We start from the raw sequence: 24,317 nt of genomic DNA, 5'->3' as shown, positions 1-24,317 counted from the left end.
AGGCTCTGGAGACGGTCCTGGGAGACACAGCGAACCTCGATGTGCCACCCTGGAGGAGTTGGACTACCTGTGGAAACTCTGGAAGGTCCAGGTATCACCTCATGCTCCTTAACTGACCGGATCAATATCCCAGGAGTTTAACGGGCTCGATGCTGCACTCGGATTTAAACACATTCCTTTAACTGTTTTGGCTCTTTGTTAACATCCACTGCTAACTCGAACCACATTATCCATGCTGTGAGCTTCCAGCACATCTGGTGGGTCAAGTATTAGATCAGTAGCAGCACAAAGCACAGCAGAGCTCACGATGATTTCTTCCAGACTTTTCTTAACTTTATTTAACCGGCAAATGAAAGTGGACAGGCCAGCCGGACAGGTGGTGAATTCAAACCGTTAGACGTTTCCCCTCCAACTGTCACAGACCCGGGAGTGTCACAGGGAACGACTTAATTCATATTAAAGAATCTGAGTTAGGTCCAACCGCCGGCTGACTTCAATGAAACCTCTCGTCTGTGTCGCAGCAGGACTCCTCACCTGCCTCCCAGGTGTGCACGCTCTGTGATTTGGCGTGGGGAATGAAAGCAGCTGGAGTCCGAGGACCCGCTCTGAAAGCGTCTGAACTGACCGCGTGAAGTTTGGGAGCTGCCGTGACTCTCTGTGTAATCCTGCGACAAACAGGAAGCCACAAACAGCCGCTGTGAGCGTTAATAGAGATTTTAACACAAAGCATTAGCAGCAGCACCGCTGTGCTGCGAGTGCTTCATCGCCACAGAAAAGGGGAAATGGCTTCTTCAGGCTGCGTTAGAGGCAGCGTGGGAGGGCCGCCCGGGGCCCGACTCCATGAAATGTCAACTATGCCTCCTCCTGTCTTGTCTTCTTCATCCTTTGCTCTCTGCTTCCTCATCCTCTCAGGTCGTGTTCACGCAGCGGCTAATCCCGTTTCTCTTTAAAGCTTTGAGACTGTCCGCTTTGTCACCGAAGAGCGACCACAGGACAGGATAACACAGCACAGCCATTGAAATCCAGGGAACAGCTGCACAGTTCAATAGTAAATCAGATGAATCCAAGTTCAATCTGCCTCGGGTCATTGTAAGAAGCCGGCTGAGAGGTGACCCTCAGCAGGAAGCTGCTCCAAGAGAAAGCTGATGTCCAGTTACAACAATGTTTGATGGGCGAAGGAGCAGCAGGGAAAAACTCGTTTGTGCACATTTGTTTTTAATGTCACACTGGAAAGTTTTTCCTTTGAGCAGAAATGCTTAAAGAGCCACGTGATTCTGACCGCCGCACATTTTCTAGCAGCTGCTTTACTGTGAGTCTCAGTAAGCCGGATCAAAGTGCGCATGGATGGGATTTCCTCCTCTGCCTGCGGATAACCGTCCTGTATTAAAGCTTAACAAGATGTTTGGGGGTGATAGCCAGCATGTGTGAGTCTCCCTCACAGTTACATGCAGAGAGCCTCTCGCAGTAATGGAGGTACCACACAGCACCTCCTCAGACTGACAGCAGCAGAGGTCTGTGTTGGATGGGGAGAAGTCAGTAACTTCATGTTAAAATTTTTCTGACTTTACCATAAAACACAACGATGACCAGATTAGAGCAAATCTAGGAAGTCCAAATGTTTCAGGAGAGGAATCTGCGGATGGAAAATGATCGTACCCAGCAGCTCAAGTTCCACTCATGATTTCACAGAGGATGAATCCTCTCAGTCACATCCTCGTGTGTACATCCACCGAGTTCTCTCGGTTAGCTCTTTCCCCTTGGACGACTCCTGGAGGGCGTACCCTCGCCTCTCCTTTCTGACCTGAGCGGTGTCCATCCTATTTCAGACCTGCTTCCACAACGAGGCGACTCGCTGTGCATCAGCTTACTGAGGCTACCACAACCTGGAGTATCCACTGACACCAACCATCAGCTGTGAAGCTTCGGACAGTTCAGTTTGTCTGCAGACCTGCAGCAAACCCGCGTCGTCACTCTTAAACTTCAGGGTTTAGCAGTGTTTTAATATTTTACTCTGGGATCTGAGAGCGATGCCGATGTTCGTATTCAACCCTCAACGAGCAGCAAAAAGAGTTAAAGTAGGTTTTGATTGGGCCTCATCACCTCCTCTGGCCTCAGTCTGCAGTGAAAAGGAGATCTGAGGCGTGAGTCTGTAAAAGGAGCTGGATTTGCATGATTGTCGTCCTGCTTTTGTTCCTCTTGTGTTTCCAGCTTCTCCATCATGGCGTCACCTTTTACTCCTCCTCCCTCTGTTCCTCGCACCTCCTCCTTAATTAAAGGTGTTTATTTAGGGATTAATTTGCGCCCTGAATGGAGACAAAACGCTCCTTCCCGGCCCGGCTCAGCAAGCATCCGACAGCCCGAGGCGCCACGGCAGCACGGCGCTCGGGGACGTGTAGGAATAATGTGCTCGGGTGTTAAATTGAGGGCAGAGCTATTGTTCAGCACAAAAACCATTATCTCCACATTTCCAACCATCATTTTAATACCTCGTCCCATAACTGCTGTATTACCTCATGTGATAATCCTGCCATTAATAACCTTTGCAGACTTTGTTGCTTCTGCTGCTCATTTGTGCTGTGAAACTATTTTGTCCTCGGGCTGTTTCGGGGGGGTACAGATGGAAACGCCGGCGCTCTGACCTTCAGCATGTTCACACTGAGCTGAGCAGATTAAATATAGCAAATTGGGCTCTGATTTTACTGTAGCTGAAAGTGGTTTGGACTTCTGTGGTCATGGCAGAGTTGCTTAATTAACTACATAAATGAACAACAGCACCAGGCCTGCTGGCTGAAACTGTCACCAGGTCTTTGTACAGGACGCGTAGCCATGTGAACACGTTCACGTACCCAGCCACATGTTCCAGGTTTCCAGAGGCTCCGTGCTCCTGGTTGCTGGGATACGCTGACGCTCTTATTTCCACACAAAATGCTGAGAAACTCATTAATATGAACTTTTCATCAGATTTATTCATCCAACGCCAAAACGCAGCAAGAGTCACCTCAAGGCCCTTTATGTTGTACGGTTAAGGACCCAACAACAATACAGACAACGGCCCAACAATCAAACAGCCTCCTATGAGCGAGCGCTTTGGCGCCAGTGGGACAGAAAAACTCCTGTTTAACAGGAAGTAGGCTCAGGGAAGGGGAAGCCATCTGCAGCGACCGGTTGGGCGTGAGAGGAGGAAGACTGGACATGTTCCTGTCACAGAAGTCGGCCTCTCCACTGACTGGGCAACGATATTCAGCTAAATCAGAGTTTGAAGAATAAATGATTTATTTTCAGCTGCATCGAATCACAGCGACAGTCGCATCAGGGCGCTTTATGTTGGATATGATGATTTGATCCCGTCTCTCACAAAGAAATGAACAGTCTCTGCTGAGTTACATTTATTTTAATGCAGATCTCAACCAAAGACTCAGTAAAAACATATTTTGCTGTAGAGAAACTCTCTGAACCCTCGAAGCTTCAGCCCCATGCACAGTCTGAGGTCTGGGGACTGGCGAGACCACTCCGTATCTTAATGTGCTTTGTTTGGGTCATTGTCATGATGGAGGATCCATACACCACGCCACTTCAGTGTTCTGGCTGAGAGAAGGAGATTCTTCTCTGAGATTTTACCCTACGTGGCCCCGTCCCCTCAATGTGGTGTCCTGTACCCCTAACAGAAAGGTGCAGTGTGTTCAATCAAGCTCCTACCATGTAGATTTATTCTGATCCAAAACTTCTCTCGTGATCATTTTCACCCCATGAACTGAGATCTCGAACGGAGCTCCAGACTAGGGCTGCCACAAACGATTATTTTTGCGATTAGTCGACTAATCAGATCCATTGGACGTAAAACGTACAGCTTATTGCACCAGCAGCATCTGCTCTTATATAACTATCATTAGCTTACAGCTTTAAGTGTTTCAGGTATGTGCTAACTAAAAATAAAGACAAGATGATAGTTTATTAAATTTTAATGAAATTTGCAGATTGTTTCGGTGAAGTTTAATAAACTCCTTGCTATCTAAAATATAACAGGACACCGGAGTAAATTCTCGAGCATCTCACACTTCTGATAATCAGCTGTCTGCTTGACGTTTATTCAGCTGTGTAAAAACTTTAATCTCAGCCAAACCGATTTACTCAGGAACAAATAAAATACTAAAAAAAAAGCCAAATAACATTTTGAAGTTATCTAAAGGACTTATATATATTTAACCTGAGTAGCGAAAGACGGCGGTGGGTTTGAAAACGATTTGCCGGGAGTCCGGTGTTCTCACGGCTCTAGTGACCTTGCCCCCGGCTCGCTATCGAGCTAGTGGGTAACAGACGTCTCCGAAAACGTCGGAGCGCTTGCAGTGCTGCCATCTTCTGTTTCAGTCCGTTATTACACTCTTAAATCCTACGTCGGCTATTAAATCAGTCGTCGACGATTTTGATAGTCGACTAATCGTGGCAGCCCTACTCCAGACCCAGAGCGTCTGACCCCAACAGCTGTCACCTTCTCACCAGGCTTCCTGCTGATGGTCTTGTAGTTTATTCCAGCCTTGTGCAGGTCTGCATCTTCTCCCTGACATCCTTTAACAGCTCGTTGGACTTCTGTCATGCGTGCTTCATAAACGACGAGACAATATCAGGAGTGTTTCCAACTGATTGACTGTAACTCTGCCACGTGAGCACGCGGCCAATCTGTGGGTCGCTCCGTCACATACGCATCAGGTTATAACTTTTACGTAACACATTTTTTCTGGACTCTTGATTGATATTCTGTCTCTCCATTAAAATAAAACTACCATTAAACTTAGAGGCTCTTTGGACGTTCAGCAGGAGATGACGTTCACATGATCCCTACGACGGCGATCACGTCAAAGACCTTTTTCTCTGCTGTTTGGTTGGTTTCAAACTGTTGAGTCATCGTGGGCGGAACAAAAAAGAAACAAATAAATCCAGCTGCTGTGCTGAAAGGATGAAGCCACAAATCATCACCTGCATTCAGCCTCAGCGGGGGAAAGGGGCTCAGTGCAGAAGATTACGATTGATGCGCCGTGATTATTTTTCAACGACGGCGAAATCCCCGTCGCGTTGAATTCGATGGTTCACAATCTCATTTCATGGAAAAGTCTGAATCTTGGAACCCCTCCCCTCGTCTATAACATTGATTAGCACCATGTAACACGTGGTGTAATGGCCCATAATGACCCCCCTGTCAATGGCAAAATTACAGCCGTGATGAGCCGAGGTACATCGCGGGCCTATTCGGCAAATTTAAATAATTAGAGCGAGAAAGTCTCGGCCTTCTCCGAACTGTCTGTTCTTCTTCACGTCGCAGGTTGATGTCGCGAGGTAAACTGGGCCACGCGGACGCGCAGCTGCTCGCCGTGATGCTTTTTCTAGTTTTGAATCATCAGCTTTAATTTGTTCCAAGTGTAAAACCTGCCTCTGCAGATCAGATCTACTTCATCAGATCTTAATGGAAAAAAAATCGATGCTTCTCTCAGCTGAAAATGTGTCTATTCAGAGCCTGCGGAGTCATGTACAGCACGCTCACAGGCCTGCAGGCCAGTTTTCCCATGACTTCAGAAATAGGACATGTTCCTGAGTAAAGAGGGCGCGAGGTCGAACGGAGATGAAGGACGATGGGATACCGAGAACAGCCGAGAGCATCGAGAGCCTCCGACCGTAACGAGAGGGGAGGGTTTAAAAACACACGCTGATGTTTAGGCAGTTACATCTTATGAAAGCGCACCTGACAAAGTGAAAGAGATGTGATTACATTTGTTATATTTAGTTTCGTTTGACAGTGGAGGGCTGAGGGGGCGTCCCCTTCAGAGGCTGCGCTTCCTTTACAGCATCCTTAAAGCTCCGTCTGTGCACTTTTCCTCTGTCCTGTTATTTCTTCTTTGTTGCTTTGACTCAGTCTGAACTGTGGTGCCTTCTACACTTTCTTTGTTATCAGTGCAAAGTGTAACGTTACTAATACAGCCCTGATTAAAAAAAGCTTAAGACCACCTGAAAAATGGCCAAAACTCATATTTTGCATGGTTGGATCTTAACAAAGTTCAGAGTCGAGCTTCAACATGCAACAAGAAGAAATGGGAGGTTTTTTTTGAGCCTGCAATTTATTGAAAGCAACACTTAAACTGAAACAGGCTGAACGTGCTTTTAAAAGGCCAAAAATGTGGATTTATTGTCATTTTCTGTCAGGTAGTCACACCGTCACGACGTTCTGATGGCAAAGGCAAAAAAACGTTTCCTCATTTTCTCATTTCTCATTTATTTATTTATTTCACACTTGGTACAACAGATCAAACAAACCAACCACACTTTCTATCAATAAAGCACTACAACCATGTGTGAAAAGGAGCAGGAAGAAGAAAAAAACGTTTCCTTTTTTGAACATTGTCGGCTTCTTCTTGTCGCAGGTTGAAGCTCTACTTGGAACCTCGTTAAGATCCAACCATGCAAAATGTGATTGTTTGCCATTTTTCGGGTGATCGTAAACTTTGGATCCTGACTGTATGTTCTTGTTGTAAGGAGCAGGCGTGATCGGTGCACACGTGTCGGTGGGTCGCTCGCTCCTGTGTCGTTCTGCTTTCAGACGCTGTGCATCAGCAGCGGGAGATCTAACAGCACGAAGGAAGCTAGAACGGGTTGGAAATGTCAACACCAGCTTTTATTTCTTTGTAGTTTGTTTGCCAGTAAAGACAAAAAGAAACACATTTTCGTCCATAAACGTGTGTTTGGATGTTTTTGTCTTTGAAAAGCAGGAAATCAGTGTTAAGCGGACACCTTTGGTCGGCCGTGTTTCGGCACATCTCACACTTCATTTAAATAAAACCTGGAGAATCAGGAGAATCGCTTGTATTTATCTGAGCTGGACAAAGCAAGACGTTGAGGTGCGTTCTCACGGTAGGCTGGGATTTATTAGGCGCTGCAGAGCGACTGTGACTCTGCTGCGTGTGTGCAGAGGAGACGCCGCAGTAAGACCGTGTGACACAGCAGCGAGCGCGACGTCCCGCCCGAGGGTCGCAGACTGTTCTTGTTGCCTTCGGGTAAGAAGGATTAATTGGTGTTCTCTGCGTCTCACCTGCTGCTCTCGTCTCTTCTTCCAGGATCTTGGAGCTGCAGGAGAAAGGCGACCTGGACATCATGAAGCAGAAGTGGTGGCCCCGCGCCGGCCGCTGCGACCTCAGCAGCCACGCCAGCGCCCACCCCGATGGCCGCTCCCTCAAGCTGCACAGCTTCGCCGGCATCTTCTGCATCTTGGCCGCGGGCCTGCTGCTGGCCTGCCTGGTGGCTGGGCTGGAGGCTTGGTGGAACAGCAACCACTGCCGCCAGGAGCAGCCCAAAGAGGTGACCGAGCACAGGGCCCGGCGGACGGGCCAGCGGGGGGAAGACACTGCCACACTCTACTTTAAGGATCCAGCCGCAGACGCGAGCCCCGACTTAGTGGAGCTCCAGTACACCCAGCTGTAGAGGAGAGAGGTTTAGGAGTCAGTCTAGTGTCGGAGAGCTGGGGGACAGAGGGCGGGAGGCAGGGCAGAGTAGGTAGATGTGCTCTGTGCCGCTGACTGAAATCAAATTTGGTCTCTTCTCCTTCTTATTATTACTACACCCCCTTCATGTTTTTATTTTACCCGTGCATCGCTCCCCACCCACCCTGTCCCGAACTACCAGAGCTCATCCAGGGCACACTCCACCTCACCATTACCTTTACTAATATGCTCATAAAACGACGAGGCCTTACGAGCAAACGGTGCCGAATTAGCTCAGCCAGTCAGGAATCAAATCCCAGCGTGGAAACACCCGCAGACTTTAATGATTAATTCCCGCAGCGGCGGCTCTGTAGCGTTCAAGGGCTCGGTATTGAATTATTGTTATAAACTCATTTTGTGTGGTAAGGCTTTGGTAATTTTCTGCACCCAGGGGTTGTTAAAAGAGATTATAATTAGCAGGAGAGAGGGTGGGAGCTTGCTCAGGCAGAGAAGGACACTTACAGAGTTTTTAGCGTGGAAAGAAAAAGTTGTTTGTCACATTAAACGCAGCTCGACCTGCGTTTTAACAACCGTGCACTGTTGTTGTTGGAAACTGGAGCCTCACCAAGTGCCTACTGAATAAGAATCGCTGAGAACTCAGCGACCACCTCGCTCTTTTATTAATGAAACACACGCTGCTCTTACAGCCGAGCTAATAGTTACACCTGCGGTTCGTGAAAGATGAACGCACCCCCGATCGATATTAATGAACGGCCGCCTCCTCGAAAGCTGGAAACATCCCGTAATTGAAACGTCTTTAGTGGATAATTATCCGGAACTTCTCCCGTCACAGCAGGATCATATTGTTCCGATTTAACACGACGTCATTAAAAAACACAAATCTGTCAAACTGCGAGGTGTTAACCTCTCAGAGTGACGCTGTCCCTGTGCCAAACAATAGACTCTGACATACAAGTGCTCCGTGTAATTTTACGCTGCTGCCATTTCAAAGTGTGAATGTGGGAACTTTGGCTCTGCAGATGAGAATCTGACAGTTTCAGTGACTGCTGCTGCTGCACATCTGCAACAGGCCATAAAGCTTCAATAACAAAATCTGACTCAGCATCAGCTCATCGAGTTTCGTCCCATCGGAGTCGTGAACGTGCGGCTCTTTAGCTGCTAAATGTTCCACTTTGCTCACCTCGCTGGGCTCCAACTGTCTGCTGTGCAAAGTGGCTTTTTAGAGCTTTTTTCCCTGAAAGGGCCACAAAAGATTTATGCAGGGAGCTTATCAACGTAACCTTTCACTCTGTCTGCAGCCACAGAAGCAAACGTGCAGGAAACTCAGTAACAAAGATCAGTACTTTCCGTCAGTATTAAAATAAATATCCAATCGCAAACTAAGCCATTAATAATCAGGTTTCATGCATAATCGTTAGTGGCAGCCAATCTCCTCACACCAGAGCTGTGACATCACTCAGCATGAAATATGGACATGAGTGAAAGTTTAAATGGGACATTTTGACACCGGAAACAACTTCAGTCGGATGATTTCAGACATCAGCCTGCAGAGAACAGAGCGAGGCAGCCGTCTGCTTCTGTGTCAGTGTGAGAGGATAAAAGCTTTGAACAGAGATCAGCTGGCCTCACCTAACACAATACCAACACAGGGCAGCGTACAACTACAGATGAATTTGGACGCCCCATCACAACTCAACAAGCAGCCCATCAGAAAGCACTGACCTGCAGCACAAAGCTTCCTGTAAAGTCTCTACCACCCAGACATCTGCTAATAAACATCCTAGAATCTCCCCGTGCACCAAAACTGGAGCTCAGACTTCTAGAAAGGTCTGTTAGTACAACAACGTCCCAACAGCCGTATAGTTGGTCAGATAATGTCATTAAAAATGTTCCAGCAGCACAAACACGGTCCACGGGTCCAGTTCAGGGACTTCAGTTGGCTGAGGTGGAGAATAGCAGACAGCTAGCAGCTGCAGCCGCCTGCGTCACCATCCACCTGCCAGTCAACATTGGAGTCTATGCGGTAAGACTCACTGATGGAGACAGCCCCAAGTGGACATTAGAGGAACTGCAGCTTGTGGCAGTTCCACAGTGAGTTCAAATTACCAAAAAAAACCCACAATCCTCTGTGAAACTGAAATTATGTCACATGCATCATTTGAATAAGCTTTGAGTGACCAGAGTTACTCAGATCTTTATTTATAAAGCCCCAAATCACAACAACAGTTGCCTCAAGACAACTGTAAAGTAAAGACCCTCCAATAATACAGAGAAAAACCCAACAATCAGATTAGCCCCACTGAGCAAGCATTTGGTGACAGTGGGAAGGAAAAACTCCCTTTTAACAGGAAGAAACCTCCGGCAGAACCAGGCTCAGGGAGGGGCGGGGCCATCTGCTGCAACAGGTTAGGCGTTAGGGGAGGAAGGCGGGACAAAGAGATTAATGATCAGCTGATAACTTGGCGCTCCACACTACGATGCGGTCGCTTCTGACTCCACAAAACGTACGATGACAGAAGCTGCGATGCTAAACCCGAGTTAGCTCCATTCAGCCTTTGACTCCTCCTTCCACTCATACGTGACGTTTGTTATTGGTTGAGAACCACCAAGTATTCAATGTTAAACATGATGGTGGGACAAAAATACAGGAGGAGAATGGATGTTGGGGCTACACTGATACTGACTGTGTGTGCTGTGTGTTACAGTGGTATATTGTGTGGTCTGTATATTGTTTGAAACGGGGACACGGGCGCTACCAAAGACACCGCTCGAACACGAAACTGACCTCAGACCTGCCTTTCCATGTCCTACCTCCAGACATCAACAACATACACCTCCCAGCACTACGCAGGGCTGACCTCACCTCACTGTGCGAACACCCCCAGACAGGCTTCAGTCATGTGACAGGGGACAAACAGGCAGGAAGGCCTCGATGTGGATCCATAAACTAAAGTGTGAGCAGGCAGTGTGCACGCCGGGTGTGTCACCCTTTAGCAATAAGATCTGTCTCCGACATCCCCGTCCATAACCCCTGGTTCTATCACTGTGTCACGTCTTATTGCAAATTATATGTCAATGTGGACACCCCTGTTATCTATCTCCTCTCCTTCTCTCCATCTATCCTTTTCATTTTTTGATTTACACTTGACTGTCTATGATCTCGTGCAGGTTACTAAGGATTACAGGCTGGCAAGGGTTTCTGGTCCATTGACATATAATGACATTACAACTGCTTCATCGGAGGGGAGGAGGGACATTTGGACAGACAGAGAGAGAGGCTGGGATGAAGCAGAAGCTATTGATACAGGTCAGAATAGACCTCCTATATACAACCTTCTAAAATACGACAAAAGAAATCAAACACATCTGTGCCGTCGCCAAGCTCCTCTTTGTTTTTGTTCTTTCCTTTCGGGGGTTAAAGTCTTTCTGATTTTCTGAAACTAAATCTGCAGGCATACAGGAAGTCATTTTTGTCAGTTTCCAGCACAAATTCAATTATGTCTGTGATCATTTTAAAGGTTAGAACTCATTCTTCCCCTGGTATAATGCTTATTAAGCAGAGTTTGCTAGAGGAGTGTAGAATAATAATAAAATAAAGAATTAGGATTTTGCTCTATGCAGATGATAAAGTTGTAACCTTCTGAGAACTCGCTACTAACGCTGCATCCCGTCATCATTAGAAACCTTCCCGGTTCTCACGGTGCTTTTTCTGTTTCTCCTTGCTTTCTCTCATTTGGTCATCTTTAACTGTTTGAACACATCTCATAAGGGCTGACCTCACACCTCAGTTTGACCTGTTTCGGGAGAACAGAATCACCAAGGTTCACGACAAACTCAGTGCCTTTCACACAGCTTTTACTGAGCAGTGTTTGCATAAACCTTTAAAAATTCATCAAGACATCTACGAGAAATGGAGCAGCTAAATATCAGAAAGCCTGATAAGGATAGTTTTGAGTTGGTGGCCATAAGAATATTGGTGATCGTGCCTACAACCAGCAAGCAGCTCCGTGGAAGGCCTGCACGTGCATTTGCAAACCTTTGCCTTGAATTTAATTTCAACATTGCAAGGAGCCAAATCTCTCACAGGACAAGCAGTGAGGGTGAATCGTGTTGAGGTGACTGAGAAGCTTCAGGAAACAGCTCAGGAAGTCATAGCAGAATTTTGCATCTGACCCTGGAGAGTATAAGATGCTTCTGGTTACGCCACTTTCAGCCCTGGATACTGAACTCTTCCCCTTAAAACCCAGAGTTTTAAGGGGAAGAGTCTTTGGGTTGTAGATGGAGAACCAGCTTTTATCCTTGACATAAACTCACACGAAAACTCCCACATGTAAGAAAATCTTTTTTGTTTTTCACAGGCAAAGTCTTTTCGATCGTACCTTCTGTTTCTCCGTCTGAATCAGCTCAAAGTAGCTGCTGTGTGAAAGTGGCAGCTGGCAAATTTCCCTGATGGAGCCAGACTGCATTAGAAAAAGTTTGACTTTAAGACTTTTGGAGAGCCACTTAGCTAACAGCAAATTAGCTTCACAAAGCCAGACTCCATTTCAGATTTCATTGTGAAAATTATCCAGTCAACTGAAGTGGCAGCTGGAGCCTGAAGTGTTCAATCTGAACAGTGTGGCGTTCACATGTGATTCGCCGTGAACCCGGCGATCTCCTTGAAAAAATGTTGCACCTGTGCCTGGATCATTTTTCCTCTGCACAGGTTCTGATCGATGCTTTGAGAGCTCTCGGACGTTTTGAAAATAAAGGTCAATAACAGCTTAAGAAAGTTATGCACTCATCTAATTACTTGTATCAAGACCTTCTGACCTAAGCGTCTGGGTCAACAGCACTTTATTGATTAAGATGTCCATCAATCGACTGAAAACCACAATGAAGAACGCAGAAAATATGGTTTTGCTTTGCCAAGCTGAATCTAAATTGAAAAAAACGATTTGGCTCACTTGACCTTTCATCTTATGGTGTCAGTAGCTGGTAATAACATTTTGACCTATCGGTTATTGCTCGTTTCTAAGCCTAAAATAAGACAGTGAGATGATTAAGACTGTAGATGATTCCTGACTGCGGCTTTACCGAGTGTGCTTATCTGGAGGCTTTGACCACGTTGTGGATTCAACGATTAACTGAAGACACAGAAATGTTGTTCTGGATTTTATTGCACGCGTGATGAATATTATTATCTGCTTCCTGAGGACTGCATGCCGTGTGTCATGTTTCCAGACTTCTGTGGCTTTTGTTCAGCATTTCTGTGTTTGTTGTTTAAGTGATGACCGAGCAAATTTAACTCTAAACTTTAAAAAACTGACTGTTTTTGAAAATCAGTATTGCAGTAAAACAGGATTCTCCTCCATTTAAACGCACTTGGTGATGCTGGCTGGTCAGCAGGAGGTAAAGAGCAAACCAACGATACCTTTAAACCACACCTGGAAAGCTGGCACTGGCAGGAAACCTCCGGGTCTCAAGTCCTACACGAAGGATTAGTTTGGTCTTCGTCTCTTTGCCACATAAAATTCCTCAAACCTGCTGAAACATGGACTGTTTTTGGTACCTACACAGAACGTAGAACTGATGGGAAACACGTGTTGGTAAGATGTCGGGCTACTTTGTGCTCATTGACTTTTCTAGAAGTTTCTAGAAGTCTGCTGGAGAGATGAACTCATCTAGTGTTTGTTGATGGTGCGAGAGACGCTGGTCCAACGTTTACTCCAAAATCTTCCACAGACATTTAGCTGGGCTGAGATGAAGTGACAGCATTATTAACATGATTGTCACCCTCAGCCCTCGTGATCTACAAATTCAGCACCCCATTAATTCTGGAATAGAAATAACTCGTCACCAATAAATCAAATCACTCTGAACAACTTTGCATCGAGCAACAGTGGCGGTTCCCTCTAAGCAGGACCACGGCACAAAAAGAGCCCCTCACGAATAATCAAAAATCCAAAGGCTTGTTTGGGCTCCAGCAAGCGCACAGATCCGTCCGTCAGTCAGCTGCGGCTTTTAAAACGCGTCACTATACAATCGAGATTTGGTTGAAAACTGAAAGGTGACAACACTTTTCCAGGATTTTGGAAAGATATTGGAAAAACAATTCTTAAGACGAAAAGAAAGACTCTTGCACAAAGTCCTGCAAGAAGACATCTGGTCCTATCAGAGTGAAGATCTCGGCCCTCTGCCTGGACCTCAGTGGCTACTTTCAAGTCACAAAGGATAAAAAAAAGTTTTGTAGATTTTGGTCATTCTACATTTAAGAAAGAAGATTACCCAGCATGCAGCTGGACAGTCGAGTGCTCTTGAAGAACGCTGAGATGGCAACAATGAAAACACTAGGATACAGTTTCACGCGTTGCTGCTAATTTAAAAACAGAAATGCAAACACACGTTTTTGTCTTTTATCTTTTTTATCGCGCTTGATTGGCAGTTCTGACCAACTTACACAGTCAAGTATTACCTACTATATAAAAGCGTACACGCCGTCTAAATGGAAATGATTCTCCTTTGCTGATCTTATTCATAACAAGCCTCTGGACAGTGAAAACATATCCTCGTAAGAAGCTGCTGGTCAGAGGTGCAGAGGTGTTCAGGAGGAAGAGATGTACTTTCACTGTTCAACTAAATTTTGAGTTGAAATGACTTCCTTATACAACCAGAAAAGACAACTTTGACCTTTCATCTTTCCACCAAATCTCAACATCTAGCAAAGTTCTCCTCAGCTGGGTTGGATGTAGAGACACAGTCGATGGTGACCTTTGGTAATAAGACGTTATCAGATGGATCATGTCGGTGTTAGAGGCGATCGCCGTGCAGAACAGCCTTCGCTCATCTTCGCAGGGCCACTTGAATCTAAAATGAACCAGAAACAATCAGTAACTGTTCTTATCGCACTTGAGCACAACCCACTCGACAGTCACAGTATTTGCAAAGTAGCAGGAGGCAGAGTGATTTAAAAGGCCCCCCAGTGGGAGCACTCATTAAAAGAGCTGTTTGTTTTCCAAATTAATGGAGACTTTCAGACGGCTGTTCTTCCTCTGCACTTACATCACCAGCCTGCCTCTAACGACGGGCTGAGGTTTAATCCCTGGCATTTATTTATTTAGGCTAGCTGCCAGTGTGAAAACATATTTTAATGAGGCGCTGGTCGGCTGAAACAATAACCTGAGCTGAGATGTTTTAATTGGCTTTGAGAGGAGCTCTCAGAGGCTGGAGTGGGATCATTCAAAGCAAACACACTGCATGTTCATGTGTTGCTTAAAGGTTGGAACAAAGGTACACGATTAGCCTCGGCGCTGCTCCACCGCAGCGCATCGAGACGCTCTGAGAGTCGGAGGCTTCGCTAGTGTGTTTCCACCAGAAGGGCTCTCTGCACCTCTCTACATGAAGAAATGTTCATCTGCAGAGCTCACACTTTACTTTAAATGACTCAGAGACAAACTTCTTCCTTGTTTTTTTCATTTTAAGTCTTCATCCTGTTAACTAAAAGAGCACTGAGGTCAGGTCCTGGGTAGATTTGGTGACACAGAGTGTCGATTGGCCAACAGGAGCATCTGCTCCTGATGTCGATAGAAATCTCTGAGAAAATGAAGCTTCGGTTCATTTAATCTACGAGCAAGAAGAAAAGACTAAGCAGGTGATAAGGAGTGCGTGTAATCGGCAGGTCACCAACGTACGAGCAGGCGGCGTCCTTCAGCTTCTCAGTCAGATCGACACCACCACCAAACACCGCGTGAACTCGAGTGCTCTGCAGAGAACCAGCCCTCACACAGCATCCCCTCTCACTGTTTGCAGTTAAAGCCAGCTGCTGGTTTAACATTTTTAACATTAGCAGTCTGAGACTGCATCCTTTCACCTGACTGAAAATTCACTTTGTGTCATGCATCCAGTCCCTGGATCCAGAATACGGTCTGATTGTGCTCCGAACGTGTCGTAGCTGTAAAGAAGCTTCTCAAATGTCTTTTGTCTGAGCTCATAAAATCTCTCATAATTTAACAAAGCTGCCCAGAACGTTTTGAACAGTCACGTGATCTGTTTATCAGTGGACTAAAATCATGAACAGCGATTTTTAGTCCGTGCCAGTAGTAATCCCAACAGTGTGACAGTAAAACAAACTCGAAATGATCAAACCTGCGGGGGTGGGGGTCGGGTGGGGTAGTTGCATGCCTTCTGTATTATATGCTGCTAACACTGCACCATGACTGAATATGTATGTGGTATTAATCTGTAATGTGTCGTGTGCATTGTGTTGAGTGTCGCCGGTGTCACTGTGAGTTCCTGGGACTAATCTCACTGTGTTTCTGGACTGAAGCGAGCCCGATGCTGGAGCCAGGCTGCGTTCAGGAACGTTAACTGGTTTGCTGTAAAGCGATTGGCCGCTTTAAGACCCTCTCCTAAAACATCATCAGCCGGCCACGCTGCAGCAGTCGCGCGCGGACGTGTCGAGAATCTGGCCTCAGATTCAAAGCCTCGCTTTCACTATGCGAATCACGCCTCCTTCCTCCCGCACGCCCCTCGCCCTTTACCTTCCCCTGACCAGTGTACTAAAGCAGACCCGTGGTTCAACAGGGAAACACTCGGGTGTCTATTAATACCTAACAAGTATGCATGTCTGCAGTCAGCAGGAGATGCATCGTCAGCCAGTGTGCCGATTAAATTATTCTGATAGGAAACCAATTCTCTGATCCTCCTGTGACGAGCGTAGCAGCTCCGAGGGCGGCGAGGGCAGAGAAAGCACAAACATAGCTTCAGTTTGTGAATCTAAAATTGATCTCAGATGTGATTCATGACAATCTCGACATAGTCAAGCCTCCAACAGCTCTGCAGCACACGACAGTCAGCTTGGCTCCAGGGTCGGTTTCCTCCATACATCAAGCCTTTACTGCTCACTGGCCAAGTTTGATTTCAAGTTGCACATTCAGATTGGTTTCTGTGGCCTCAGTTTCCACTGGGCTCTTCAAACCAGACTACAAAATGAAACCGGGCCGGTCTATCAGCTGGATCGCTGATAGAAGCTCGTCAGTTCAAAAAAACCCCATATCAGATTGAGAATGCATGGAGCACACGCTGACCTGAATCAGTCTGAGAAATCGGCCCATCGCCAATCTCAGCCTCTGTGTCCCTCCCTCCCTCTCTCCCTCCCCCTGTCTCTCCACTGTCCTCCTCCATCCCCACCCCACCGCCCCACTCCTCAACTTATAGGACAAGGAGGTGAATCTGGAACAGGTGCATCGTCGTATGAACAGTCTTTTGGACGAGGACTTGGCCCACAAGCAGATCCCCGGCCCCTCTATCGAGATCTCTGCGCTGGACATCGGCAGCATGCAGCCCAGCCAGGCCTCTCTGGTCCCGGGCCCGGAGTCCAGGCGGGACTACCCGCCCTCGGGCCTCGCTGTGACCACCTTCCTCCCCGGGGAGGGGGGACCACCTCCTCCTCTTCCCCATCCTCACCATGGGGGGACCCTAGGCAGGACGCTACCCCCATCCCAGGGCCCTGGCAGCAGCACGTTGCCCCCGCACCACCCGCTCAGCAGCACCAGCCTCAGCGGCACCATGCAGTGCAAACACAGGGCACCCAACGGGGGGCTCTTCCGGCAGAGCCCTGGCAAGACACCCATGCCAATGTCCTACCAGGCAGTCTCCGCAGGACCCATACCCGAAGCCATTGAGGCCACCCACAGTACATCGATATAAGATCGGAGGGGTAAAAGGGGGCGGTGGGTGGGAGGGAGGCTGCTCTCTGGACCTGGGTCCAGGTTCGGATGCGAGGCGGGTTGGGGAACTCTAGAGGAAAATTATTATAGAGGAAAAAAACATATATGTACAAAGTAAAAAGATTTTGTATCTCACTATCTGTTCAGAAACACACACACGAAAAATCTAACAAAAAACAACAAAAAGCGGGCGGCGGGCTGGAGGGTGTAATTTTTCTCGTGTACATATCTGTAAATACCAAGAGAACGAAGTGAGGTTAAAGTGTATTTTGAATATTCTCAATTTTTGAAGTTGAGTTATAAAAACAAACAAAATGAGATAAAAAAAATATATAAACATTGATGAAAAAGTTATGACTGTTTGAATGGCTTTGTAAATTTTGTTCAATTAAACAATGACGCGAAATTCATTGTGATTGTTTTCTAAGTGCCGAAATTTAACGATGTCTCTCCACAACTCATTGATGTAAACGACTACCCATGATGCACCGCTGTAGGGACATTTTTAGTGGTGGACACCTACTGTTATGCACCTCTGTACCAACCCTATATATATCTTCAGCATCGGACAAAAAAAATCACTCTTTGTTTTTTCCCCATTTGTATTAAATATATAATATACATAGTTTTTTCCAAGCAAAAGTCTACATTCTTTTCTTACGTTGACTGTAAATGATGTTCATTCAAACACTGAGGGGAAACAAGCGGGTTTTTATTGGGTTCATATTTTACACACAGCTCAATGGTTTGTTTTTATAGCGAGTTTTTATTTGGCGTCAGTACTGTCCAGGTGAAAGTCTGTTTGTGACGAGCAAATGAGCGAAGAAGAGTACGTACGGCTGCGAGCGCACCGACCGCTGTCTTTAGGTCAAACGATGATGCAGTCATGCAAGCCTGGCCTCTTTGTGGAACACGACAGGGTGTAGAACCGTGGTTCCCTACCCACGCGGTACAGGTCTTAATTTTAAAGTCAAATATCATATTTTTGAACTGTAAATGCAGTCGCGCGTTCGACGTGAGGAAATCTCCCAACAGTTTCTGTAGTCCCGTTTAACCACTTACTACAAAAACCTTTTCTGGGTCACATTAAAGCTTCAAAATTAAGAGAATTGCTTCTGTATTTTAAGCTGTGGAAAGAAATGAACATGTTTAGTGTTGCATGAACCACAGACCTTTAGACATCAAACAGAAACCAACCCGACTTCGAGATGAGGAAATCAGGAACACAAAAACACTTGTTCTGGGTTTCAGAGAGATGCTTGCACCTTCTAAATGATGAATAGTTTTAGAGTTCGTCTTCTTCATCGCACCGCCAGCAAACCAGTGAAAATCAGTTAGTCTTTTTCTATGAAACTCGGTCCAGATGCTTTTAGACTAATGAAAAGTTGGCACCAATTTAAAACAAGTACTGGCATGCTTCCCAACTCTGAGACAGACCCTCTTGTTAGCCAAATATATACAAAAAACCCCAGAAACGGCTCCAGAGTATCAGCCAGCCTGGTATTCATTTTATTTGATATTTTTGAGCTTCTGTTTGTATTTGAAGGAAGTGTCAGATTCAAATTGGTGCCAGAACGATTGATGGTTACTAATTTATTCAAACAAACTTCGACTGTTGCCAGAGTGGACAACAGTCGAAGTCTGAAAGTCTGAAATTACAGACCTGAAACACAAGAAAAGTTGTGACAAATCAAACGTATTTGCCTTTCCATCCTTACTCTAACTAACCGCTCCCACAGAGTTCCTAAAGGAGGGCCGACACTTTTGTTTTCAGGCAGTCGTAATGCTTCGTTTGGGGCCAAATATCGAAGCTCGGCCGAGTTCAAACAGCGGTCGGTGTGAACGCAGCCTTAACCGTAAGAAAAAATATAAAGGTACTAAATATATATGTCTTTAATTTTTATACTCGAGAATTTTACGTCACGCTCTCGTACGCAAGTTTCTTCTTGCAAAGCAGTGCAGTTATTCTAACGAGGAGTGAGAGAGTGACTCAGAGAGGCATCGTATTTCCACAAGTCATTCCTAATGAGATCCATTATCACCTGCAGGGATGACAGAGGGCGTCATTACCCAAAGTGCAGACAGAGGCTCATGATGATGGCCGTTCTGCAGGTGCCATACCTCAACTGCTTGTAAAACAGAGGGAAGTTAAATATATTTGCTAAACACTGGATAGTTTTTTTCTCTATAGGATATTATGAGAGGAACATTTATGGTAAAAGTATTTAACAACAGAAATATATAAAACCGACCATATCACCCCCACCTTTTTGCTTTTACAAGCGCGGTTAACGTGCATCTATGGGCCTAATGACTGTCGACTTCATTTTCATTAGCCTGGCGCTGGCTGTTCGGATCCGTGTTGATCACACACAGTTTTCAGGACATTAGCAGCAAAACGCAGACCCGCTCATCTTTCCATTTATAGAGCGTGTACGTGGGCAGAGGAAACTGAGGAACCTTAACTTGTCAGAATGAAGAGCTTTAGTTCCAAAACTCTGTAGATCGGACATCGAATCTTGTGTTGTTGGTAGGTTTGTGGTTGTTGGACAGGCGGCAGATTAAATTGTTCATTAAACTACAGACAGGAGCGTTCTGTGGAGGTTTTACTGTCCGGTTCTGTCGCACAGCACTTCTTCCACACTGGGGAAACCCAGACTCAGACTGAAAGATTTTTAAGTGTCCATATCATGTATGTTCACCAGCAGAAATACTGGAGCTGAAGCCTTCTAACAGCGAGTTGTTTTTGGGCAGTCCCTTAGAAAAGATGACATGTGATTAAACGCCTCTGTTTTTATAAACCTTGGGTCCTGATAATCTTGTAGACCAGGGGTGGGGAACTCCAGGCCTTGAGGGCCGGTGTCCTGCAGGTTTTAGATCTCACCCTGGATCAACACACCTGAATCACATGATTAGTTCATTATCAGGCCTCTGGAGAACTTCAAGACATGTTGAGGAGGTCATTTAGCCATTTAAATCATCTGTGTTGGATCAAGGACACATCTAAACCCTGCAGGACAGCGACCCTCGAAGCCTGGAGTGAAGTAGATGATGCTTTTATCACTGTGTGCAGAGCAAGCACACTCCCTAATGTCTCCTTAAGGGTGCTCCCCAACGGCAGCAGTCTCCATCATATTAAGCTCAACTCTCAAGTTTCTGCAAATGAAAAAAATCCTTCAGAGCTTTTTGCTTTTCAAGTAAACAATTTGACACCAGAATAATAAAAACATTCTTTATTAATTCAAATAGGTTTGCTACTAAAGCACAACACATCCAACAATTACAACCCGAGGAAAAAATGTGACCTCGTAAACTCTTGGAAACATCCCCAACAAAGCCTATTTGTCCAGTATTTTTCAGTGTTCACACCGAGGTGTTGACCCAGATCAAAATTTTGAAAAACGGTCCAGAACAAATCTGATCTACGTCCTCGATACCACCGGACACCCCAGTATGGGTCCACTGTCCAAAAGCCAAAGCTGTTGAACAGGTGGCTTTAATGTTGTGGCTGATTGAATCCAGTGGTCTGTTAAAGGCTCGACCACAAAACACAAAGATTTAGGAATAAATTCTTCCAACACCAATGACAAGCCGATGTACTTCTTTGTTTTGCACCATGCAAAAGCATGTTATGGCTCTTATCAATGACAGGTTAAAGGTAACATTTACAGTTTGTCCCTGACTACGCATACACGCAGTACCGCTCTCACGTAACACCTTAGAGTGTGGATAAAATACTTGGTTATGTTGCTGTTCATTCATGCTCCTAATTCTTGATCACTTGAGAAATGTAACTGTAAAAGCACTGTGCCGAATCACTCAGATCATAGGACCAAGGTTTGTTTTTCATAGCTGTATTAAATCTGAGTCATTGAACTGGGAAGAAAAGGTTTAATGTGTGACTGTGAAGATTTACGTTGTTGCCAAGCAGAAATGTTCATTATTCAGTTTCACCATGATTCTGTTAGAGCTCTGCTGAAACGCTAATGTTCTGTGTCTGTGTGAAAACCAATTCTCCGGTGACACCAAGTAAAACCTGCCATGTGTTTCATCCTGTGCGTAAACGGACACGCAGAAACGTGACGGTCCTCGACTCTGACGCAGCTCCCATCTGAACACACTCTATATGGATGTTTTCTTACTGTGTCAGTAGTTGCTTCTCTGTCGTGAACCAACTTGCTTTTCACACTGTGCTCCACCACGTGACGGACGGACAGAGCGAGGTTACGATTGGTCAGCAATGAGGAAGTGACCGGGAGGGCGGGGCGATAAGGGCCTACGTGTGTCCTGTTTATGTTCGAACTCCAACACCCCGACAGAGGATGAAAACATGAACTGTCAGAGCATACAGACTGTCACAGTACATCTAAGGGAGACCCTTATTTTATTTATGAATATGCTGCTTGGAGTTTCTTAAACTTTAATAAAGAAATATGGTTTACAAATCTGTTTCTGATATGTGTCACTGACAACACGTCTCTTCTACTTAATGCAAACTGTTACTGTGATATTGTCAAGAAGCAGCAACCTCCGAGGGTAAACTGTGCCAAAAGCAGCACTTCCTCTAATATCCAATAGAATCAGTCCCCTTAGACTCGTATATTAAAATGTCTGTTTGCCGAGTGCAGTTCCAGTGATTTATTAGCATGGTCCTGATCACTGCCACTGATTAACAGGTATCTGTGTCTGCTCGTTGTACCCATACCTTGTTAGTGTTAGGCCGCAGTCACACAGGCCTATAGATCGGTCAGGGACTCCATGGTAACCACCAGTTGCTGGGTAGAAATGTGTGACCATTTGGCGAGTGTTTTCAGGAGGTTGTTTGCTGTTGTTAAATGTGCTGCACTGCTTTGGTTGCTCACAGATTGCTGCTGTCCTCAGTAGTCTGCAAACATGTGACAACTACTTACCAACCAACTGTGAAAATGTGAAGAGTGCGACAGGAAGCAGAGACTGTTTGCCTTCAAAGTAAAAGCAGTAAGGCATAACTGAGACAAATGGTCTCAGTTTCTGGTGTGCTTTGACTTTTTCACTGCTGCTCGGTGGTTGGAGAGTGTTAGCAGACCGGTTGGTATCTGCTTGTGTATCTATCCCACTTATCGGTTCCACTTGCACCACAATCGTGTGATTTGAGTTTGTGTGCTGGAGGAGGAAAAAGCGGCGCCGTCTACAGTGGATATGGACATTACTGTTATATCTATCACATGAAAAGGTCGAGAGCACGATGGACAGAAACAGCTGCATTATGCTGCCAACACAACTTCAGCTGTGTGCAAGCATCTGCACAGACAGCATGCTAACGCTAAGCTAGCCACAAACCCAGAGTGGAAGCTGAGCGAGTGCCGACGCCAGCAGCCAGACCCTGAACAGGTAACAAACCGATGAGCAGTCAGGCTGGAGCCGCCGTTTCTACCTGTTCATGTTTCTAAAGCAGAATCACCATGGCAACGGCTTCAGTGTCTTTGTGCTGTGTTTTCATCTTTGTGTGTGTCCTCATTATGATCGAGGTTTGTGTTGTGTGTGTGACGTAGCCTGTAGGTTTATACTGGTAACTGGAGACTGTTTCAGGTCATTTTACAGAGAAATGCAAATACATTCTCCTTGGAGTAATTAAGTACTGAACTGCATTACTTTTAAGAAAGTGTTATGTGTAATGTGTGTAAGCAGCCAAAACAGTCCTGAAACTAATGGTATCTTTTATATACTTTACTCTGACACTTACACCAGCAAACTTAAACTCTGAACCATCTCATTTTCTTTCAAAGCAATCAGCAGGTAACACTTTTCCTTGTTAATTTAAATTCCCCCAAATTGCATAAAAGTGGCCGTCAGTATCCAAGGTGACATCTTCAAATGTCCAACCAAGACCCTGAAGTCCAAATCAGCTGTTTCCCATCATGTATTTGTGTGTGTTTGACAAGTGGAACCAAAAGGTCTGACATGTTTATGTCATAATTCAATGTCAGCCATGCATTTTGTGTTCTGTGAGTGCCTCGGTGTGTCCCAGCTGCTAAGATGAAGTAAAACTGAACACCAGCTTTTCCAACATCAGCTCTGAATGCGTCTCTTTGTCCTCGACTGCAGACTGAACTGAAAATGATTGGGTTTGTAACTGTTAACTGAATCAAAATAAATGCATCATGTTTAGCTGTGACAAATTCTGAGATTATATTTTGTATAATGTCTAAAGAAACAGAAGGAAAGTAAAATAAACCAGACCTCTCAGTAGTTTGTACGTACACTCGGCTCAAGGTTGGAGTTTTTGCTCAGTTCTCCACTGATTTTCATGAAATTGAGTTTGGTGATTGGTGCTGGAAATAAATCTGTCCTGTGGCTGTGGTGGAGGAGGTCGAAGAGCACTGGGAGACAACTTTCAATAAAGCCATCAACAAAGACTTCCAACAAAATCAGGTTTGTTCAAATCTAGCTTTTTACATTTGAGGCAAATCAAGAGGCTAAAAACACCAGGGACACACAGATTTAAGAAACAACCACTTTCCTCGGGTCCTGATGCCAGAAAATCTACATTGTTGTGACATGTTGGTGTCACATGTTGCCTTCAGTCCAATGCTGCATGCATTTTGACATTAGTATATTAGAGGCCACAGAGATTACAGGTTTTTGTCCTGTCACTGCTGCTATAACATGCTGGGATTCGTGCTGCTGTCAAAGGCACCTTGTGTCTAACTGAGATAAAGCAGCATTACCTGATACCCAGATAATTACTCATCGAATAAAATTGGACTAAAATACAGCTACAAGATCAAACTTTCCTTTTTGCTAAAGCATATAGTTAGGGCTGGACCAGGTGACCCTGACTCCTCCCTTAGTTATGCTGCAATAGGTGTAGACTGCTGGTGGATTCCCATGATGCACTGGGTGTTTCTTCTTCACTCACTCTGTATTAACAGACCTCTCTGCATTGAATCATATCTGTTATTAACCTCTGTCTCTCTTCCACAGCATGTCTTTATCCTGTCTTCTTTCTCTCACCCCAACCAATCACAGCAGATGGCCCCGCCCCTCCCTGAGCCTGGTTCTGCTGGAGGTTTCTTCCTGTTAAAAGGGAGTTTTTCCTTCCCACTGTCGCCAAAGTGCTTGCTCATAGGGGGTCATAAGATTTTGGGGG

At 45.6% G+C, this 24,317-nt stretch overlaps 1 protein-coding gene across 4 annotated transcripts in view; it reads left to right on the top strand.

Moving 5' to 3' along the window:
* The window catches only part of grid1b (glutamate receptor, ionotropic, delta 1b), a 584,637-nt gene extending 563,004 nt beyond the window's left edge, over positions 1–21,633 (top strand). For 3 of the 4 annotated variants that reach the window (XM_084936978.1, XM_084936981.1, XM_084936980.1), the window contains 3 exons: positions 7,098–7,338; positions 10,650–10,788; positions 16,677–21,633. In XM_084936978.1, the coding sequence (XP_084793104.1) occupies positions 7,098–7,338; positions 10,650–10,788; positions 16,677–17,143 (847 nt within the window). In that variant the 3' untranslated portion in view covers positions 17,144–21,633. The remainder of the gene's footprint in view (positions 1–7,097; positions 7,339–10,649; positions 10,789–16,676) is intronic. The other variant, XM_084936979.1, reaches the window with a different exon arrangement.
* Positions 21,634–24,317: the final 2,684 nt, after the last annotated feature.

Source organism: Perissodus microlepis, chromosome 8, assembly GCF_051167445.1.
Source record: "Perissodus microlepis isolate ML-2025 ecotype Zambia chromosome 8, ASM5116744v1, whole genome shotgun sequence".
Taxonomy (NCBI): Eukaryota; Metazoa; Chordata; class Actinopteri; order Cichliformes; family Cichlidae; genus Perissodus; species Perissodus microlepis.
This window is presented reverse-complemented; position numbering and strand designations above follow the sequence as displayed.